Source organism: Equus quagga, chromosome 1 (assembly GCF_021613505.1).
Source record: "Equus quagga isolate Etosha38 chromosome 1, UCLA_HA_Equagga_1.0, whole genome shotgun sequence".
Classification (NCBI taxonomy): domain Eukaryota; kingdom Metazoa; phylum Chordata; class Mammalia; order Perissodactyla; family Equidae; genus Equus; species Equus quagga.
In genome coordinates, this window is record NC_060267.1 from 96,291,798 (window position 1) to 96,312,137 (window position 20,340).

Genomic DNA, 20,340 nt, shown 5'->3' on the forward strand with positions numbered 1-20,340 from the left:
AGGAGGAAACAGGGGATTGGGCGGGTGGGATGGAGGCAGCTAGGCCAGGGCGCTGCAGGGTGCAACTTGATCGGCAGCCTATCACAGTGGGCCCTGGCCCAGGCCTCAGGCCGACTGCCCCGGGGCATCTCAGGGGCATAAAGCCTGAGCTGGAGAGGCCAGCCCAGCACCCCTGCCCTGAGCCAGAGTCCCCGCCGTTGCTGGGACCAACCTCCCTCCACGATGCTGCTGCAGATGCTGCTGACTGGCTCCATCCTTGCCCTGCTCTGGGTGTCCTCAGGCCAGGCCCAGGTCCCCATCCAGGCTGACTTTGATGCCAACCAGGTGCGCCCAGGCATCCCCAGGCCAGACCCATCCCCTCCTCCTTATGGACGACTCTCTGGTCCTAGGGGCCTGGCTGCATTATACCCAGGGAGGCTGGAGGGTCAGGGGCAGCCCAGCCCTGCCCACACTCTCCCTGATCCTGGCTCAGCTTGAGTCCGGGGGCCAGGGGAGAGAGCCCCCATCCATCTGCCTCATCCATTTGTCTCATGGGTGGGGTGGGCTGGGGCGGTCAGCAGCCCTCCGCCCAGCCTCCAGGTTGTGCCCAGCACCACTCCCCAGGGCCTCGCACTGGGACGAGCTCCAGCTGGCCCCTATCAGGTCGATGTGGATGCAGGGTCTGCCCCCCAGCTCTCCCTGCACCTTCCCTGCAGTTCCAGGGCACCTGGTACATGGTTGGGGTGGTGTCGGACGACCAGGGCTTCCTGGACTCCAGGGACAACATGAAGATGCCCGTGGTGTTGGTGACTTCCTTGGCCAATGGCGACCTGGCTCTCAAGTTTGGGTACTCCACGTAAGTGACCCCACGAGCCCCACTTCCGACTGAGCCTTAGACATGGCCAGTGTGAGGCTGGACGTGAGCCAGCGGGAACCACAGGTGTCCCTGACCCATTCGGGAGTCAGACCCAGGCTGGGCTGCAGGGACTCTTAAAACAGTGGCAGCAGCAGGGCTGCTCCCCAAGGGGCCTAGCCCATGCTGGACGCTGTCCCTGAGACCTGGGTGTGGAGGAGCAGCGTCCCTGTGTCTGTGTGAGTCTGGAGGGGAGACCCACGTCCCCTGGCTGTGTGCCCCTGACCCAGTACGTGCTACCTGCCCCCAGCTGTCTCCTCACCTGTGAGACAGTCATGAGCACCTGTGTCCTCTGAGCAGCGCTGTGAGGGGGGTGAGTGGATGCCGGGCAGGCTGGCACCGCCCCACCCTAAGCAAGGTGGCCGGTCGCGTCGTGGCTGGGCAGCGTCCTCAGGACACACACAGGGGCAACTGCTCAGGGTGCTGTGGCTCCTCCCCCCCAGGCCTGATGGCAGCTGCCAGAAGATGGACATGACCCTCAGCAAGGGTGCCGTGGATGGGCAGTTCAGCAATGCCGGTGAGGGGGGCGTGGCTGAGAGGGCAGTGGGGGTGCTGGGGGCCCCTGGGGGCCGTGCTGGCTGCCTGATTGGTGCCTGGGCTGAGGGCACTGGGCTCAGCGGCTCTCGCTTCCTCAGCCATGGCGCAGACCGACGTCCGAGTCGTGGTCACCGACTACAAGCACTTCGCCGTGCTGTACTTCGAGACGCAGAAGGGGGGCGTTAGGAACGTCTGGCTGCAGCTCTACGGTGGGCGGCGTTCCTGACACCCCCACCCCGTCCCAGGCACAGGCCTCTCCTCTAAGGGGCCGTGGCCGAGCTCCGGTCTGGAGTGTTGCCCATAGGCACTTTCCAGCAAGTTCCGATTCTGTGGCAGGTGGAACCACTGTCTCCAAGGGTCTTCTTGAGACCCCCATGTCTGTGGCAGGGGGAGTCCAGACCCCTCCCCTCCCCATCCCTCTATCCCCCTCTCCTCCGGGCCCTGCCCCCTCTGCTCACTGGCCCTCTCTACCCACAGCCCGAGCCCCAGAGCTGTTTCCCGAAGGTGCTCAGAAGATGCAGCAGTTGGCACCCCAAGTGGGCCTGAACCCCAGCCAGGGCGCCCTGCTCCCCAAGTCGGGTGAGTGCTGACTCCACCCCAGCTCTGGGCTGCTGGAGCCAGGAGACCCCAGACCCCAACTGACAAGGCCAGGCCTGGAGGCTCCCCACACTGACCCGAGACGTGGACAGAAGTACCGGGGCAGCCCTGGCCTGTCTGGGCCAGGGGAGGGTGGAACGATGCCCCCTCAGGAGGGGACCACCGGCCAGGGGGGCTTGGCTGCTGGGGGCAGGGGGGCTCCAGCCCAGGGGAAGGGGCACTGGGTAGTTCCTCAGGCCCCGCTCTCTTCCACAGACCAGTGTGCTGGTGCCTTCTCCTAGGTGAGTACCAGGGGCTGGCCTGGACACCGCCCCCCCCCACCAGATCATGCAGTGCCCAGCACCCTGCCTACCAATGGAGGCCCCTCCTGGCCAGAGGGCTGCACTGTGGGGTCCTCTGTCTTGGGAGTAGGGATACGGGTGGCACCACAAAAATCAAGACAGGACAGCAGGCAGCGATGGGGAGGGATAGGGTAGGGTCCGGGCCTGGACCCAGAGAGGGCAGCGGACGCCACCCACCCCCCACCCCTGCCCCCTTGTCTGCAGTGAGGGGTCGAGCCCAGGAGTGCCTGCAGGACCTGCCGCTGGGTGCTGCTCCACCTACGGAGCCTCCCCAAAGAGCGCCCTCTTCTCCCCGCCCCTCCCCCAGCATAATAAACAATCTCCCACAGTCAAGCTTGTGCGTTTGGTGTACTGAGAGAAGGGGGGTTGGGGCGCGGTGGTAGGGGCACCCTGGGAGGGGGGCCTGCCCCACCCCCTATGGCCTGGACCTCCAGAGAGGAACAGTGCCGAGCTCAGGCTCTGGCCCCGCAGGCTGGGCCTCCACGCCATCACCGGGCAAGGGCCACCCTGGCAGCTGCCGGCCTGGGAGGGGCTGGGGCTCAGCTCTGCACCCCAGGCCTGGCGGAGCTGCGCGCCAGGCTCCCATGGGTCCTCCCAAACCACGGCCAGGATGGAGTATCTGGGCTGCTTCTGTCCTCAGGATCCCCTTCCATCCCCAACATCTCCCCTGACCCCTGCCTGCCAAGTGCCCGCTGTTCACACTCTGAGCCGGGCCCTCCCTGCCCAGAGTGTGGGGAGAGAAAGAATGGGGTGGGGTGGGGTACAAACTCTGTCCTGCCGTTGTGTTTATGTAGGACGGTGTCGCTCTTCTTTAAAGACACGGTCTGAAAAATTTGAGGGTAAAATGGCATGATATCTGTAATGTAAATTGTTTAGGAAGAAAATTCCAGATGTAAATATGTCAAAATGCTGATAATTGTTCCATCTGGGTGATGGATCATTATACTATTATTTCTGCTTTTCAATTGGTTAGACATTTTTCATTAAAAAAACACAGCCCTGTCCTGCCAGACTGGCTTCCTTGATCCAGGCCCTTCTGAGCAGGGAGGTCAGAGGCATAGCCCCCACTCCCTGGGGCCCCAGATAGCCCTCCACACTTGCACCCAACACCTGGGTGCCCAGCCAGCGCCTCTCCTGCCCCTGGCCTAGATGCCGGCCTGTGGCCCACCTGTGGACACTACAAAGGCAGTTTTCCCCCTGTCCCCAGCCTGACACCAGTCTGGAACTGAAGGCCAGGGGGATGTGGCAAGGCCTAGATAGCCAGCCCCTCCCACATGTGTGATCAGTGAGCTCACCCTCCTGCCCTTTCTGGAGACACTTGGGCCAGGGGTTGTCTGCCTACCTTAGGTGTCTGCTGAGAAGCTGTCTGGGCTCCAGGCCATCAGGCCGTCAGCCCGTGGCTCATCTTGTTCTGCACCACCCTAATCAGGCCACACGGGGGTAGCCCTCAGCCAGATCTCCACCCAGAAACCCAAGGGATGCGTGTGCAAGATCTGTCAGCTCATGCCCTCCTCTGCTGAGAACCGCCCCCAAGGGTCCGGTCCCACCAACAGTAAAGGCCAAAGTCCTCAGGTGGCCAACAGGTCCCCCCTTGATGGACCTTCCTCTGACCCCACCGCCTACTCTCCTTAATTCCAGCCCAGCTGACCTCTTCGTGTCTCTTGAACATACCAGCCCTGTGGCTGCCACAGAGTCTTTGCATATGCTACTCCCCCACCCCCCAGAATGCTCTTCTCCTAGCTCTCTGCTTGGCTCACTGGATCCACTGTGCTGAAATACCACCTGCTTGGTCCTTCCTTAGATTTATGGGACCACCCTACCTGCTCCTTCTCTGTGCTCTTTGCTCCTCTCTGCTGCTCAGCCTACAGTGCTCCGTGCCCTGGTATTAGAGGCCAGCCACTTCTCTTCCCTGCTCTCCTTCACACCCTGATTCGGTGCCCAGGCTGCCTGGAGACCTTCTTAGACCCTCCCCTCGTCTGTGTTTGAGGCCTTACCTACCCTGCACCCACATCCCACATTAAATAGGATTGCTCACGATGGAAAAGCTGAGGCGCTGAAGGCTGGTTGATGAGTTGCATTTTCTAGATAAGTGTGTGATTGTTTTAAATTTAGACACTGCAGCTTTCTTACCATGCTTGGGACTAATCTTTGTTTCAGGCCTTTATCTGTTTCTTGGGGCTGCTGTAACAAATTATCACAAACTCGGAGGCTGAAAACATCCATTTATTCTCTTACAGTTTTGGAGGCCAGAGTCCAGAATCAGTTGTCACTGGGCTGAAATCAAGGTGTCACAGGGCCCTGCTCCCTCCGAAGGCACTGGGGGAGGATACTTCCTTGCCTCTTCCAGCTTCCGGTGGCTGCCAGCACTCCTTGGCTTGTGGCTGCATCACTCCTATCTCTGCCCCCTACGGCCACCTGGATCCTCCTCTTCTTCTTTGGCAAATCTCTCTCTGCCTCTCTCTATAAGGGCGCTTGTGATGGCATTTAGGCTTCATTCCAATAATCCAGGAATCTCTCCCCATCTCAAGATCTTTAACTTATCTGCATCTGCAAAAAGCTCCTTTTCCCTCCAAGCTCATAGGCACAGGTTCCAGGGGTCAGGACCTGATATTCTGAAGAGTCCTCGTTCAGCCCACCACGGCCCACACAGAGACATTCTCCTAGGCCCTGAAATGTGCCTGGAGGGACTGATGTTCAAGACAGGCCTCGAGGCTGGCACCTCCACGTTCACGTCTCGGCCTGATTCTTCCTCTAGACTGGAGTCTCTTGCACACATCGGCCTTCACTCCCCTCCGTCAGGCATCCAGCCCATCATGCATCAGGTCACATCACAAACTGCCCCAGCCCAGTCGTCTTGGGAAAGGACATTTCCCCTCTCCCCAAACACAAGGGTCACCGTGACCCCTCCCCTCCACCTCTCTCCACTTGCAGTCTGAGCCCCTGGCCCAGCCTCCATCAGCTCTGCCCTGAGGAACACAGCAGCTCCCTGCTATTCTCCCTGCCCCACCACCCCGCACCTCCACACCTGTAGCCCTTGGGCCTCTTTCCTCCTGGCACCACCGTGGGCTTCACGCACACGCATCAGCTGTGCCCCTCTCCATCCCGCCCCTGCTTAACCCCCTAGCACCTCCCACTTGGCATTCACGCACTCACAGTATTTATTGAATGTCTCTATGTGCCCGGCACTGTTTAAGCACTGAGAATACGGTGGTAAAGACCTCATGGGGGCAATGGGCAATAAACAGGATAAATAAGTGGAGTCACCTACGGCTGAATAACAAATCACCCCAGAATTTTTTTTTTGATTTTTTTTATTGAGTTATTGATAGGTTACAATCTTGTGAAATTTCAATTGTACATTAATGTTTGTCAGTCATGTTGTAGGTGCACCACTTCACCCTTTGTGCCCACCCCCCACCCCACCTTTCCCCTGGTATCCACTAAACTGTTCTTAGTCCATAATTTTAAATTCCTCATATGAGTGGAGTCATACACAGATTATCCTTCTCTCGCTGGCTTATTTCACTCAACATAATTCTCTCAAGGTCCCTCCATGTTATTGCAAATGGAATGATTTTGTTCTGTTTTGCAGCTGAGTAGTATTCCATTGTATATATGTACCACATCTTCTTTATCCATTCGTCTGTTGATGGGCACTTAGATTGCTTCCACGTCTTGGCTATTGTAAACAGTGCTGCAATAAACATTGGGGTGCACAGGACTTTTGGGATTGCTGACTTCAGGCTCTTTGGATAAATACCCAGTAGTGGGATGGCTGGATCGTATGGTAGTTCTATTTTTAGTTTTTTGAGGAATCTCCATACTGTTTTCCATAGTGGCTGCACCAGTTTGCATTCCCACCAGCAGTGTATGAGGGTTCCTTTTTCTCCGCAACCTCTCCAACATTTGTTGCTATTAGTTTTAGATATTTTTGTCATTCTAACGGGTGTAAGGTGATATCTTAGTGTAGTTTTGATTTGCATTTCCCTGATGATCAGCGATGATGAGCATCTTTTCATGTGCCTATTGGCCATCAGTATATCTTCTTTGGAGAAATGTCTGTTCATGTCTCCAGCCCATTTTTTGATTGGGTTGTTTGATGTTTTGTGGTTGACTTGCGAGAGTTCTTTATTATATAAAGATATTATGGATATTAAGCCTTTGTCAGATATATGACTTGCAAATATTTTTTCCCAGTTAGTGGGTTGTTTTTTTGTTTCAATCCTGTTTTCATTTGCCTTGAAGAAGCTCTTTAATCTGATGAAGTCCCATTTGTTTATTCTTTCTATTGTTTCCCTTCTCTGAGAAGGCATGGTGTCCGAAAAGATCCTTTTAATACTGATGTCAAAGAGTGTACTGCCTACGTTTTCTTCCAGAAGCCTTATGGTTTCAGGTCTCACCTTTAGGTCTTTGATCCATTTTGAGTTTATTTTGGTGAATAGTGAAAAAGAATGGTCAATTTTCATTCTTTTACATGTGGCTTTCCAGTTTTCCCAGCATCATTTGTTGAAAAGACTTTCTTTTCTCCGTTGTATGCCCTCAGCTCCTTTGTCAAAGATAAGCTGTCCATAGATGTGTGGTTTTATTTCTGGGCTTTCAATTCTGTTCCATTGATCTGTGCACCTGTTTTTGTACCAGTACCATGCTGTTTTGATTACTGTAGCTTTGTAGTATGTTTTGAAGTCAGGGATTGTGATGCCTCCCATTTTGTTCTTTTTTCTCAGGATTGCTTTAGAAATTCGGGGTCTTTTGTTGCCCCATATGAATTTTAGGATTCTTTGTTCTAATTCTGTAAAGAATGTCATTGGGATTCTGATTGGGATGGCATTGAATCTGTAGATTGCTTTAGGTAGAATGGACATTTGAACTATGTTTATTCTTCCAATCCATGTACATGGAATGTCTTTCCATCTCCTTATGTCATCATCCAATTCTCTCAGAAAGGCCTTGTAATTTTCATTATATAGGTCCTTCACTTCCTTAGTTAAATTTACCCCAAGGTATTTTATTCTTTTTGTTGCGATTGTGAATGGTATTGTATTCTTGAGTTCTTTTTCTGTTGGTTCATTACTGGAGTATAGAAATGCTACTGATTTATGCAAATTGATTTTATACCCTGCAACTTTGCTGTAGTTGTTGATTACTTCTAACAGTTTTCCAATGGATTCTTTGGGGTTTTCTATATATAAGATCATGTCGTCTGCAAACAGCGAGAGTTTCACTTCTTCCCTCCCTATTTGGATTCCTTTGATTCCTTTTTCTTGCCTGATTGCTCTGGCCAGGACCTCCAGTACTATGTTAAATAAGAGTGGTGATAGAGGGCATCCTTGTCTCGTTCCTGTTTTCAGGGGGATGGGGTTCAGTTTTTGCCCATTAAGTATGATGTTGGGTATGGGTTTGTCGTATATGGCCTTTATTATGTTGAGGTAGTTTCCTTCTATGCCCATTTTGTTCAGAGTTTTTATCATAAATGGCTGTTGGATCTTGTCAAATGCCTTCTCTGCATCTATTGAGATGATCATGTGGTTTTTATTCCTCAGTTTGTTGATGTGGTGTATCACGTTGATTGATTTGCGGATGTTGAACCATCCCTGTGTCCCTGGTATGAATCCCACCTGATCCTGATGTATGATTCTTTTGATGAATTGCTGAATTCTGGTTGCCAAAATTTTGTTGAGAATTTTTGCATCTATGTTCATCAGTGATATTGGCCTATAGTTCTCTTTTTTCGTGGTGTCCTTGTCAGGTTTTGGTATCAGCGTGATGTTGGCCTCATAGAATGTGTTAGGAAGTGTTCCATTTTCCCTAATTTTTTGGAATAGCTTGAAAAGGATAGGTATTAAATCCTCTCTGAAAGTTTGGTAGAATTCCCCAGGAAAGCCATCTGTTCCTGGGGTTTTATTCTTTGGGAGGTTTTTGATTGCTGTTTCAATCTCTTTCCTTGTGATTGGTCTGTTCAAATTGTCTGCCTCTTCTTGAGTGAGCTTTGGGAGATTGTAGGAGTCCAAGAATTTATCCATTTCCTCTAGGTTATCCATTCTGTTGGCATATAGTTTTTTGTAGTATTCTCTTATAATCTGTTGTATTTCTGCAGAGTCTGTTGTTATTTCTCCTCGCTCATTTCTGATTTTGTTTATTTGAGCTTTCTCCCTTTTTTCTTTGTAAGTCTGGCTAGTGGTTTGTCAATTTTATTTATCTTCTCAAAAAACCAGCTCTTTGTCTCATTGATCCTTTCTACTGCCTTTTTCGTTTCAATAGTATTTATTTCTGCTCTGATTTTTATTATTTCTCTCCTTCTGCTGACTTTGGGCTTCATTTGTTCTTTTTTCTCTAGTTCAGTTAGGTGTGCTTTAAGGTTGCTTATTTGGGATTTTTCTTGTTTGTTAAGATGTGCCTGTATTGCGATGAATTTTCCTCTTAATACAGCTTTTGCTGTATCCCATATGAGATGGTATGGCATGCTATCATTTTCATTTGTTTCCAGGTATTTTTTTATTTCTTCAATGATCCATTGCTTGTTCAGTAGTGTGTTGTTTAGTCTCCACATCTTTGTGCCTTTCTCATCTTTTTTCTTGTAATTAATTTCTAGCCTTATAGCACTACGATCTGAGAAGATGCTTGTTATTATTTCAATTTTTTTAAATTTGTAGAGGCTTGCCTTGTTTCCCAACATATGGTCTATCCTAGAGAATGTTCCATGTGCACTTGAGAAGAATGTGTATTCAGCTCCTTCAGGGTGGAGTGATCTATATATGTCTATTAAGTCCAATTGTTTTAGTTTTTCATTCAGCTCCACTATTTCCTTGTTGATTTTCTGTCTGGATGATCCGTCCACTGATGTGAGTGGGGTGTTGAGGTCCCCTACTATTATTGTGTTGTTTTTAACATCTTCCTTTAGGTCTGTTAATAGTTGCTTTATGAATCTTGGTGCTCCTGTGTTGGGTGCATAGATATTTATAAGCGTTATTTCTTCTTGATGGAGTGTCCCTTTGATCATTATATATTGTCCCTCTGTGGCTCTCTTTACCTGTCTTATTTTGAAATCCACTTGGTCTGATATAAGAATTGCAACACCTGCCTTTTTTTCCTTGCTATTTGTTTGAAGTATTGTCCTCCACCCCTTCACCCTGAGTCTGTGTTTGTCCTTGGGGCTGAGGTGTGTTTCCTGGAGGCAACAAATTGTTGGATCGTGTTCTTTAATCCATTTTGCCACTCTGTGTCTTTTTATTGGAGAGTTCAATCCGTTCACATTGAGAGTGATTATTGATGCATGTGGACTTAATGCTGTCCATCTGTCGCTCATTATCTTGTTTTCCTGCATTTCTTTTCCTGTGTGCTTTAGACTACCCATTTGATACTGCAATTTCTTATGCTGGGTTTCTTAGATTTTTCCTTATCTATGATTTGTGACTCTGTTCTGTACTTTATTTTAGTGTCTACCTTGAAGTTTGTATTTAGAATCTCGTGTATAATATAGTCTATTCTCTGGTGGTCTCTTACCTACTTGACCAATACTGATTTAGACCCTTTGCTCTTCCCCTCCTAAATAATTATTTTCATTTTTTATTCCAACTCGTCTTATTAATTGGTAGTTAGAGTGCTAAGATCGTCCTTGTTTTGGTAGTTTCCTTATTTTTACCCTAATGCTATAGTTGAATATTTGCCATCCTGTTCTGGTTCTATCCATCGGTCTCCCTAGTCTGTGGATTGTGTCCCCTTTCTCCCTTTTTTCTTTTTTCAGGTATGAGAGCCTTCTTGAGGATTTCTTGTAGTGGAGGGCTTTTAGTTACAAATTCCCTTAACTTTTGTTTGTCTGGAAAAGATTTAATTTCTCCCTCATATCTGAAGGAAATTCTTGCTGGATAGAGTATTCTTGGCTGAAGGTTTTTATCCTTTATATCTTTGAATATATCACTCCATTCTCTCCTAGCTTGTAGGGTTTCTGTAGAGAAATCCGCTGACAGTCTGATAGGGGCTCCTTTATAGGTTATTCTCTTTTTTTTCCTTACTTCCCTGAGTATTCTTTCCTTATTATTCCTATTTGCCAACTTTACTACTATGTGCCTTGCGGTAGGTCTTTTTACATTGACAAATCTAGGAGATCTAAAACCCTCCTCTACACACATTTCTCCGTTGATCCCTAGATTTGGGAAGTTCTCTTCAATAATTTCGTTAAGCACACTTTCTGCTCCATTTTCCTTTTCCATATTCTCGGGAATTCCTATGATCCTTATGTTCTTACTCCTCATTGAATCCATTATCTCTTGGAGATTTTCCTCATTTTTTTTCTTAGTTCTCTTTCTTCCTCTGTCTGGCGCCATTCAGCCTGTCTGTCCTCAATTATGCAGATTTGCTCCTCTATGTTGTCTACACAGGCATTCAGGTAATCCGTATTCTGTTTTATGTGGTCCATTGTGTTTTTCATCTCAAGTGATTCTGTTTGATTCTTCTTTATGATTTCAATCTCTTTTGTGAAGTAACTCCAGAACTCGGCTTGTTTCTCTATCTTTCTCTCTACCTCATTGAGTTTTTTGATTATAGCTGCTCTGAATTCATTATCACTTAGTTTACCTAATTCCAAGTCCTCAGGACTTAATTCTGTGTTTTTATTGTTTTCCTTCTGGTCTGGGGCTTTTATAAATTGCTGGATGGTAGAGGAGCGGTTTTTTCTCATGGTGGTAGAATTCAGTTGCAGTTACAGCCTGTCGCCACTAGGTGGGGGTCGAGAGCAGCGTGTTAGCTCTCCGCCTTGGGGCAAGATGGCTGCGCCCACTGGCTTTGCTGGGGGGGAGGGCTGTTATTCACACGCGCCGGTCTGGGTTCAGATCACTTCTGTTCTCTGGTCTCCCAAGGCCCTTGATTTATAGGGTCCCCGCAGACGGAAGCTTCCCTCCCCCCCCCCCCCCCCCCCCCCGCAGGAGTCCCGGATGATCCCCCGGTCGCGCGGCCCCTCCCCCACTCCTTCCCGACCTGCGCTGCAGCGATCGCAGACTCTAGGGGAGGGAGCGATGTTCTCTCCTACCGTTCCAGCGCCTCCGAAGGTGTAAAGCTAGGTTTATGATCTCCTCCTTCTTGGTATTGTAGGTCTCTAACGAGCTGGCATTATGTTTATTCTCTGAAATTCAGTTCTTCCAATCTTTTGTTGTATTTTGGAGGGGAGAGAATCCTGGGTCAGCTCACCCCGCCATTTTGCTCCGCCTCTCTTTCCCTACCCCAGAATTTTGCCGGTTAAAACAACGAGCCTGTACTATCTCCCAGTTTCTGAGGGTCAGGAATCTGGCCCCAGGTGCTCTGGCCTCGGGCACAAGATCTCTCATGAGGCTGCAGTCAAGCTATGGGCCACAGCTGTGTCCTCATCAGAAGGCTCCAACGAGGGGGGTCTGTGTCCCAGCTCCCTTGCTGGTTGTTGGCAGGCCTTCATCCTTTGCCACGTGGATGTCTCCACAGTGCTGCCTCATGTCATGGAGAGCAATTCCAGAGGGAGAGGGAAGTGACAGCGCATGCTTCCTGCTGTCCTCTCTTGGCTGGAAGTTACTCAATCTAGCCCACACTCGGGGAGTGCACAAAAGTGTAAACGCAGGAGGGAGGCATGGGTGGGGGCCATCAGCTGCCACAATAGGTAAACCAGAATGTACTTTACATAGTGACAAGTGTGGAAAACAACAAAACAGGAGGGAAGACATGAGATGTTAGGCAATGTGTTGACATTTTATATAAAGCCACTAGAGAAGCCCTCACTGAGAAGGTGACTTTTGAGTAAAGACCTAAAGGAAAGGGGCTGCCCCGTGGGCAAGTGGTTAAGTTTGCGCACTATGCTGCAGGTGGCCCAGTGTTTCGTTGGTTCGAATCCTGGGCGTGGACATAGCACTGCTCATCAAACCATGCTGAGGCAGCATCCCACATGCCACAACTAGAAGGACCCACAACGAAGAATATACAACTATGTACTGGGGGGGCTTTGGGGAGAAAAAGGAAAAAAATAAAATCTTAAAAAAAAAAAGTTAAAAAAAAAAAAAGACCTAAAGGAAGTATGTGAGTCTGGGGAAAAGGCGTGCCAGGCAGTGACAACAGCACGTGCAGAGGCCTTGAGGCAGGAGCCTCAGAAGGACTGACAGTTGTGAACCAGGAGAAAGCAGGAAACGAGGTAGGCTTGGCTACAGGCACACTTGAAATACATTTTCAGCATAGCTCAAGAACCCACCAGCCACCCTCCCCACGGCCACCATGTGGTCACCCTAGCCTTCTTGAAAAGCCTTGAGCAGAACTGTTCTGTGCCCACTCTGGGGCCTCTGCAGGGGCTGCCCCTCTTTCTGGGAACCCCCATCCTGGTGTGCTCCATCCTTCTCTCCCCCAAAGTCACGGCTCCAACAGCACCTGCTCCCCATCCGAATTGCGGAAGTGCATAGCTCTTGCACTGCCTGAGAGTGTCATCTTTCGTTGTTAGCTGTTTGTCTCTCCCATTAGATCTCACAAGCGCCAGGGGAATAGAGGCCTCCATCAAAGTGCGCTCAAGGACAGCAGGGGGCACAGAAGAGGCGCTGGGAAATGCCATGGAATGGATGAACGAGGGACGGAAGCTTTCTGCGCTGGTTACCATAATTTATTCATAAAATACTGTTGTATTTTGACTTCGGTTCGGCGTTAGGAAGCTTTGCGTTTGTATCTGAAGACGACGTGAGAAATATACGGGGGAGGGCGAGACTGGGCGTGGAGGCCAGGGGGAGGCCGCTGGGACCAGCGAGGGTGGCCGGCAGCGGGGCTGGACACGGGGCAGGGACTTCCGCGCAAAGGAAGGAACCCCGGACTCGGCGGGGACGGCGGGCGCGCAGGGCGGGTAACGCCACGCGGGCCCGAGGGCTGGAGCCCGGGGCCCCGCCGCGCAGCGCACGCGCCGCGGGGACAGCGCTCCGCACAGCCCGGCCCGGGAGCTCCGCCCACTGGCGCAGACTCCACCCCATGACTAAGCACCGCCCACTTAACCCCGCCCCAGCCCTAAGCCACACCCACGGGCTCAGGCCACGCCCCACAGGGAAGGCTCCCCTCTGGCTAGGCACCACCCACGTAGCCCCGCCCCTGTGGGCTAAGCCCCGCACCACCCCGAACCCGCCCACTGGAGCAGGCCCCGCCCCCGGAAGCCATCAGCTCGCGCAGGCGCCCTAGTCCCACAGCTGCGTCCGGCCTGGCCCAATCCCCCGCTTCCGGGGTGCCGTGATGCCGCTGCCGCCGCTGTGCACTTTGCCGCTCGGCCCTGGGCCCCCGCGCTTCGTGTGCTACTGCGAGGGGGAGGGGAGCGGGGCCGGCTTCAACCTTTGGTGAGTGGTGGGGTCCGCGGGGCGGTGGAGCGCGGGTCTCCCTGCGCGTCGCGCCTGACCTCCCGTCCCCGCAGTGTGACGGACGCCGCGGAGCTCTGGAGCACCTGCTTCACACCGGACAGCCTGGCGGCCCTCGTGGGTAACGGGGCTCCTGGGGGGCATGGCAGCCCCCGGCACGCCCTGCCTGCAGCCAGACCACCTATGGGGTCGAACGGGCGGTCTGGGATATCCTGGAGGGTCTGGACACCTTCCCCCGGCTGTGTAGCCGTGCTCCTAAGATCGGCCTGGGGTCCCGGCTGGCTCTGGGTCGGGCAGGTTTGGGGTGTCCCCAGTGGTTCTAGGGTCTCGGGCAGCTGGTGACCAGCCCCTATGCCCTGTAGAAAGCCCGTTTTGGCCTGATTGCGGCTGAGGACATCGTCCCCCGGTTCAGGTGAGCCCCTGAGCGGGAGGAGGGGGTGGCCGCGGGGGCTCTGGCCTCAGTACTCAGCACCGCTCCTTTCCCAGGGCAGCCTGCAAGCAGCAAGCTGTGACTTTCACCCTGCAGGAGGACAGAGCATCCCTGACCCTTTCAGGGGGGCCCTCGGCACTGGACTTTGACCTCTCCAAGGTGCCGGGCCCAGAGGCTGCCTCCAGGTTGCAGGCACTGACATTGGGCCTGGCAGAGCGCGTGTGCAGCTTGGAGCGGCAGCTGGCAGGTAGGGTGGGCGGTGGGCACCTGGCACCCTCACTAGGGTCCCCTGCCTGTGCCTCCATTCCTGGCTTTCTTCCCCAGCTGCGGAGGAGACAGCCGCCAGCCCAAGGAAGAGCCCCAGGCTGGTGGGGCCTCAGCTCTTCTTACCAGGTAAAGCCTGTCACCTATGATGGGCTGGGGCTGTCCTCTTTCCTCTGGGACTCAGTTTCCCACGAACAAGCCTCAAGCTCCAGAGAGAGGATCTGTCTTTGTGGAGAGGGGGTTATGGTCCTGGGATCCTGCCAGGTTCAGGACCCCCCTCCCATCCTGTTTCCCCCAGACCCAGATCCTCAGAGAGGGGGCCCTGGACCTGGGGTCAGGAGAAGGTGTCCAGGAGAGTCCCTCATCAACCCTGGCTTCAAGAGGTACCCACCCACCTGCCCCTTCCTCCTGTGCTCAGGGTCCATCCCTGGAGCCCTGCCCTTCCCTCCATACCCCTGTAGTGTCACCCGCTCTTCTCTCCTAGTAAGAAACCAGCCAGTGGTGTAGACTTTGACGACCCCTGAAGCTGCAGCAAAAAGTGTGACCCTGCCAGGAGTCCACCTTTGCAGAGAGGGGCAGCCCCTGGGACCACCACTGGAGACCACACCACCGCCACCTGCCCGTCCTGCTGGCCAGCAGGAACAGAACTGCTTCTGGAGCCCCTTCCACGTCAAATAAATGGCTTTCTCAGGTGAAGCTCCTTGCCAGGCTCTTACTCGTGGGGGCTGGCTAGGGCAGAGGGATCAGGGATTCCCTGGCGCCTGCGATCTGGGCCTGGGGCCACAGGACAGAAACAGATGTTCCTGGCTCCATTCTCTCTTCCTGGTGGAGGAGCCACTGAGCTCTCCCAACCCGCCAGCTGTCCCTGCCTGGCCAGCCCAGGAGTGGAGAGGGTCGTTTGTTTGCAGCAGGGCCAGGGCTTCCCAAGGTTAGAACTCTGTTTCCACCCCCACTGGGCACACCCCTCATTCTTTCAGACCCCACCCAGCAGGGCATAGCCATGAGTACCTTACACGATGTACACAGTAGGTCCTATGGGACAGGAGAGGTGGCCTGCCACCTGGGGCGGAGCGGAGGAATGTCGGCTGGCTGGGAGCCCAGAGGTGTCCAGGCTGTGTGCTCTGCTCCCCACCCTCCTTGGCCATCCTGCAGCCCCGCCCTGGCCTGACTGGTTTGGGAGCCCAATCCAGTCCCTGCCATCCCTGATGAGTAGAGGAATGGGCTGTGCCCCACCCACCATGCTCTCTGCCCCGGTCGTTCTGGGCTGTCATGTGAAGCTGAGCGCCGCACAGTGGGAGTTTGGGGGTGGCAGAAATCTCGGGGCTTCTGGTCTCTCGGATGTCAGGACACGCTTACTGGGGCAGATGCCTTTATGGGGCTGCAGAGAAGTGGTCAGGGTGGCAGCGGGGGCGCTAGCGGGGGTGCACGGCAGGCCGGTAGGCCGCCAGGATCTCGGCGCTGTGAGGACACGTGTACTTGAACTCCTTCTCCTGCAGTGCTCTCTCCAGGTAGTGGCGGACACCACGCAGCTCGGCGGGGATGGGCGCCTGGCGGAAGTGCGCGCACACCGTCTGCGGGCGAGGGGCGCAGGCGCGGTCAAGGCCTCCGCCAGGGCCCGCCCCACCGGCCCCCGCGCCCAGCCCGCGCTCACGTCCACGATGTGCAGCTTGGGCAGCAGGCCGCAGTCGGCCAGGGTGAGCTGGTCGCCGTCCAGGAAGCGGCGGCGCGACTCGCGCAGCTGCGGCTCCCGCGCCCTCTCGTGCTCCAGGGGCGCGCGCAGGTAGCTGTCCAGTCGGGCCAGGGCGCGCAGCAGCAGCTGGTACAGGGCTGGGGGCGGGGGTGCGGTGAGGACCCGGCCTGGGCGCAGCTCCTCCCCGCCTCTCGCCACAGCCCCCGACCCTCCTCACCATGGTCCTGCGCGGGCACCGGGTTCTTGATGAACGCGGAGAACTTGTGGAAGACGTCATTGCCCGCCGTGGTGGACTCCCTGTAGCGGGGTGCCAAGCTGGGGAACCTGCGGGCCGGTCGGGCCAGGGGAAGGACTTGGGTCAGACCCTTGTGCCGCCACCCCGCCCCCCGGGCTCCGTCCTGGCGGTGTCCTCCCTGGGGGCCCCATCTCTCGTCCTCCTCCTGCGCCCGGGCCCTCACTCGGGGGGCCCCAGCGTCTCCTCCAGAAACTCCTCAATCTGCATCGTGTCCGTTTTGGCGTCGCCGTCATAGAGGAGGATGGGCAGCTGGGAGCCGGGGGCGAAGTCTTTCAGCACATCCGGGGACCTGTGGGCAGAGGCGAAGGGGAGGCGGCTGGTCCAAGGGGAGCAGAGGCCAGGGAGGGGTCCCCTGGGCTGGGGTGGGGGGCTCACCTGCGCATGTCCACGGTGGTGAGCGTGAAGGGCACGCCCTTGAGAAGCAGGATCATGAAGAGCCGCTGACAAGAAGGGCAGTGCCCCACGCTCTCGCCGTCCTCGCTTGCCTGGGGTGGGTGGAGTAGAGAGGTTTTAAGGGCAGGGAGCAGACCCAGGAATCCTGCCACCAGGCTGGGTGGGACCAGGCCTCCCACTGCCAAGAGCCTGGAGCTGCTCCAGGGCTTGGGCCCGGTTGGGCACGGCCTCGACAAGTGGCCCGTGAGGGCCCTTGACTTGGTCCCTGGGAGGTGGGGAGGGGTGCAGAGCTGCTGGGAGCCTGGAGGCTGGGTGAGGGCACAGGCTCTGAGACCTGGTCCCTTGACCCTTATCTTCAGAGCCTGGGCAGAGGCCAGGCCCCTGGGCCTAGGCCCTGCAAGCTGGTCGCAAGGGTGGGGTGGGCCGAGTGAGCTGTTTTCTGAGTGATTCACCCGCCAAACTGGGCGCCATGGCTGGCAGCACACTCACTGCCCAGCGCCCCAAGGGTCGGCAGGCAGCCATGGCCTGGCAGCCGTGCTCAAGGAGCCACAGACCCGGGCACTGCCGTGAGCACCAATGGTGCTGCCTGGCCCCCTCTCCTGCTGTGTTGACCCCAGGCTCCACTTGGGCCTCGGCCGCTGGCTGTCTGGTTGGCACCTCCCCACCAAGGGGCTTTTTCCTCTAAGAGGGCTGGGCTGGGCCCAGGAGCCAAGGCTGGGAGTTGGAACCCCTACCCCTTTGGGGCAGCTCACTGGGTCCTTGTCCCCCAGGCTGCCCCTGCCTTACTCAGCCAGCACAGGGGAAGGGGCACAGACACTGCCTCAGAGACCCACCCCTTGGCCTGCCCCAGAAAGCGGAACCACAGAACACCCCCTCCCGAGTTCTCCCCCCAGCCCTGCCTGCCCGGCACCTTGACAAACAGCTGGAGCTTGGAGGTTTCAGCCATGGCGGGGAGCTGCAGTGGCAGGGCACAGGTGGGTGGGACCTGGGGAGCTCTTAAAGGCTCCTGGGTGCCCCGCCCTCCGCAACCCAGCGCCCGCCCCTCAGGTCACCTACAGGGGCAGACAAGGTGGACAGGGCTCGCTGTTTGAGCGTGAGGGTGTGACGATGAGGGGACCTGATGCTCAGGACTGGCCTTGGGCCTGTGAGGCTGAGACCAAGCTGCCTGGTGCAGGCTGAGCTCACCATGGACCATGGGAGGGTAGTGATGGGGGCCAAGACCACTGGACCGGGAGGCAGGGAGTGAGGGGCACCAGCCTGGGAGGGGGCGGTTCTGGGTCAAGATCACCCCCATTGTGGACCCCACAGCCCTCCCTGCAGTGAACAGCACTTTGTCTTTTGGGGACCCCAGCCCAGAAAGCCAGGGAGTGGGTAGGAGAGATGAATAGCCTGCCCCCAGCCTCAGTTTCCCCATTGGCATTACCAGGACATTACAGGAGTGATCAGCTCGCCTGGAAGGGATGCCCCCTCCCAAGAACTGAGCTCTGTCATGCAGGTCCGTGTCCCGTCCCCGTCCCCCTGTCTCCCCCCCGCACCCGCCCGGCCCACATTCCAGACGTTCTGCCACTCGTAGGGGATGAGCCTGGCTCAGGTGTCTCTTCCCAGCCCACCCCACACCCCTGTCTCCCAACGCAGGCTTCTCCCCCTCTTAACCTTTCAAAAGAAGCACCAGAAGGCTCTTAGAAGCCACGACCTCCTGACCCATGGGGTCTGCCCACACCACACTGGGCTGGGAGGAAAAACCCAGGGGAGATGGGAAGCCTGCAGCCCTCAGGTGTGCGCCCGCCCTGCCCAGCCCCCTGACTTGACTGGAACCCACAACCCGCTCCACCCGTTGGGTCACCCGCTGCACCTCCCCCACTCCGCCTGGGAGCCAGAATGCTCTGCGCCGCCAGGTGGCCGAGAGCGGGATCTGCCCGGCGCCTGGGCCTCCTTCCCCAGGGCCTCCAGCCTCGTGGCCCCTTCGTGGACCCCACACCAGCATGCCACCCCTGGAGCCTGGGGGCTGACCCTGATACCCTGTGGAGTTCGGGCAGCCCCTTTCTGGGGCCTGGGCCTCCCCTGCACCTGCTGCCACTGCACCACCAGTATTTTGGCTGCTCCTTGACAACGTGGCGGGCGAGCCCACCCCCACTTTCCTGCTTCCGGACCCGCAAACCACCGCCCTGGAGAAGGGCCCGAGGCCCCTCCACACCTGCTCGTGTTCACCAGATGTCTGTGTATTTCTCTGTGTATAAAAATACCCTTACAAATCCATAAGAAAAACGGTGAAACGGATAATGAACAAACAGGTGGTTCAGAGAAAAGGAGATAAGACACGGAGAGAAGATGGGAGGACGTGTCCCACCGCACACTTAGTCCAAGAAACAAAGCAGAACAAGAGATGGTTCACGGGCTGAAACGTAGTAACCATCTTCTCGGCAAAGACTCGAAGAAACGCTCTGCTGGGGCCGCCAGGTCAGCTGGCAAGATGGCAGCAGCCATTGAGCCGGTTCACCCACCTGGGAATGTCCCCGAAGTGTCCTTGTAAATACATGAGGGACAGATAAGCGGGTGCCTGTGGAGTCCTGGTGCATCCACGGGAGAGGACAGGGGAGTGGGTCTCTCTAGTCTGCAGTTTGGTGGTTCTGTGGCTGAACCGTGCCCCCAAGTTCCTATGTTGAAGTCCTCACCCCCTGCACCTCAGAATGTGACCTTGTTTAGAGATAGGGCCTTTACAGAGGTCGTCAAGTTTAAACGAGGCCATTAGGATGGCCCTACTCAACACGACTCTTTTCCGTATAAAAAGAGTAGATTTGGACCCAGACGTGCACACACAGAGGGAGAACGCTGTTTGAAGATGGAGGCAGAGGTCAGGGTAGTGCTTCTACAAGCCAGGAGTGCCAAAGATGGCCCGCAGACCACCAGCGGCTGGGAGGGAGTGTGGAACAGATCCTCCTTCGTGGCCTGAAGGAGCCAGCCCTGCCCACGCCTTGATCTTGGACTTCTGGCTTCCAGACCTGGGAGAGAATACTCTTGTTGTCGTAAGCCGCCAGTGTGTGGTGCTTTGTTAGGGCAAATCTAGCAAACCGATACAAGTGGGAAGAAATAACCCAGCACATTGAAAAAATCTATGCATCAGTAATTATTGTTCTGAGTCTGTGCTTATATATATGTGAAAAAAAGACGAAAGGACCACATACAGGATAGCCTCTAATGATAGAAACACAGATAGCCAACTTGCACTGTTTGAATTTTCTGCCGTGTTTTCATAGTAAATGTTTTTAAAGAAGTGAGACCAGAAACTCATGGTCACCAGCCTTAACCTGACCCACAGCCTACCCAGGCCACCGGGGTTGTCACTCAGCTCTCTCAACACTCCCTCCCACCCCCTGCCCCCTGCCTCATCCACAGAGCAGCCCCGGGGACCTGGGGCCTAAGCTGGTGTCTTTCTCCCTTCATGGTCCCAGGAGAGGCAGTCCCTGCCTCATGGATGAGTTGGAACCTCTTTTCTCCTGAGCCCCTCTCGGTGGGCCCCTCCCAGTGACATTTTAACAGCTCCAGACACAGACTTGTTGGACAATGAAGGGGC

At 54.9% G+C, this 20,340-nt stretch overlaps 3 protein-coding genes across 14 annotated transcripts; 2 read left to right on the plus strand and 1 right to left on the minus strand.

Annotated features, from left to right (window-relative positions):
• Positions 1-713: 713 nt before the first annotated feature.
• LCNL1 (lipocalin like 1) lies at positions 714-2,307 on the plus strand. The gene is made up of 5 exons (XM_046682001.1): positions 714-835; positions 1,336-1,409; positions 1,528-1,647; positions 1,907-2,008; positions 2,282-2,307. Exons 1-5 carry the CDS (start codon positions 714-716, stop codon positions 2,305-2,307), a joined length of 444 nt encoding a protein of 147 aa, XP_046537957.1.
• Positions 2,308-12,391: 10,084 nt separating this feature from the next.
• On the plus strand, positions 12,392-15,087 carry PAXX (PAXX non-homologous end joining factor). 12 transcript variants are annotated; one of them, XM_046682024.1, is made up of 7 exons: positions 12,587-13,679; positions 13,754-13,814; positions 14,060-14,109; positions 14,184-14,374; positions 14,452-14,520; positions 14,690-14,774; positions 14,853-15,087. In XM_046682024.1, exons 1-7 carry the CDS (start codon positions 13,579-13,581, stop codon positions 14,896-14,898), a joined length of 603 nt encoding a protein of 200 aa, XP_046537980.1. In that variant the 5' UTR covers positions 12,587-13,578; the 3' UTR covers positions 14,899-15,087. The 12 variants fall into 12 exon arrangements, with proteins under 12 accessions (XP_046537944.1, XP_046537972.1, XP_046537965.1 ...); XM_046682037.1 differs by having other exon boundaries at positions 12,589-13,679; positions 14,880-15,087; XM_046682031.1 differs by having other exon boundaries at positions 12,599-13,679; positions 14,876-15,087.
• A 645-nt stretch (positions 15,088-15,732) lies between these two features.
• On the minus strand, positions 15,733-20,034 carry CLIC3 (chloride intracellular channel 3). Its single transcript, XM_046682044.1, has 6 exons — positions 17,680-20,034; positions 16,752-16,861; positions 16,540-16,665; positions 16,299-16,405; positions 16,043-16,218; positions 15,733-15,962 (listed from the first exon to the last, which is right to left on the minus strand). Exons 1-6 carry the CDS (start codon positions 17,713-17,715, stop codon positions 15,804-15,806), a joined length of 714 nt encoding a protein of 237 aa, XP_046538000.1. The 5' UTR covers positions 17,716-20,034; the 3' UTR covers positions 15,733-15,803.
• Positions 20,035-20,340: the final 306 nt, after the last annotated feature.

What these genes read in the sequence shown, in the direction of transcription:
- PAXX (XM_046681962.1), top strand. Translation starts at nt 13,579, where the DNA reads ATGCCGCTGCCGCCGCTGTGCACTTTGCCGCTCGGCCCTGGGCCCCCG. An exon ending in GGGGCCGGCTTCAACCTTTG is followed by an intron (nt 13,680 to 13,753) that starts GTGAGTGGTGGG and finishes CCGTCCCCGCAG; the next exon opens with TGTGACGGACGCCGCGGAGC. An exon ending in CGGACAGCCTGGCGGCCCTC is followed by an intron (nt 13,815 to 14,059) that starts GTGGGTAACGGG and finishes TATGCCCTGTAG; the next exon opens with AAAGCCCGTTTTGGCCTGAT.
- CLIC3 (XM_046682044.1), bottom strand. Translation starts at nt 17,715, where the DNA reads ATGGCTGAAACCTCCAAGCTCCAGCTGTTTGTCAAG. An exon ending in ACCACCGTGGACATGCGCAG is followed by an intron (nt 16,666 to 16,751) that starts GTGAGCCCCCCA and finishes CTCTGCCCACAG; the next exon opens with GTCCCCGGATGTGCTGAAAG. An exon ending in CCAAGCTGCACATCGTGGAC is followed by an intron (nt 15,963 to 16,042) that starts GTGAGCGCGGGC and finishes CCTCGCCCGCAG; the next exon opens with ACGGTGTGCGCGCACTTCCG.
- LCNL1 (XM_046682001.1), top strand. Translation starts at nt 714, where the DNA reads ATGGTTGGGGTGGTGTCGGACGACCAGGGCTTCCTGGACTCCAGGGAC. An exon ending in CTCAAGTTTGGGTACTCCAC is followed by an intron (nt 836 to 1,335) that starts GTAAGTGACCCC and finishes CCTCCCCCCCAG; the next exon opens with GCCTGATGGCAGCTGCCAGA. An exon ending in CGCCCTGCTCCCCAAGTCGG is followed by an intron (nt 2,009 to 2,281) that starts GTGAGTGCTGAC and finishes TCTCTTCCACAG; the next exon opens with ACCAGTGTGCTGGTGCCTTC.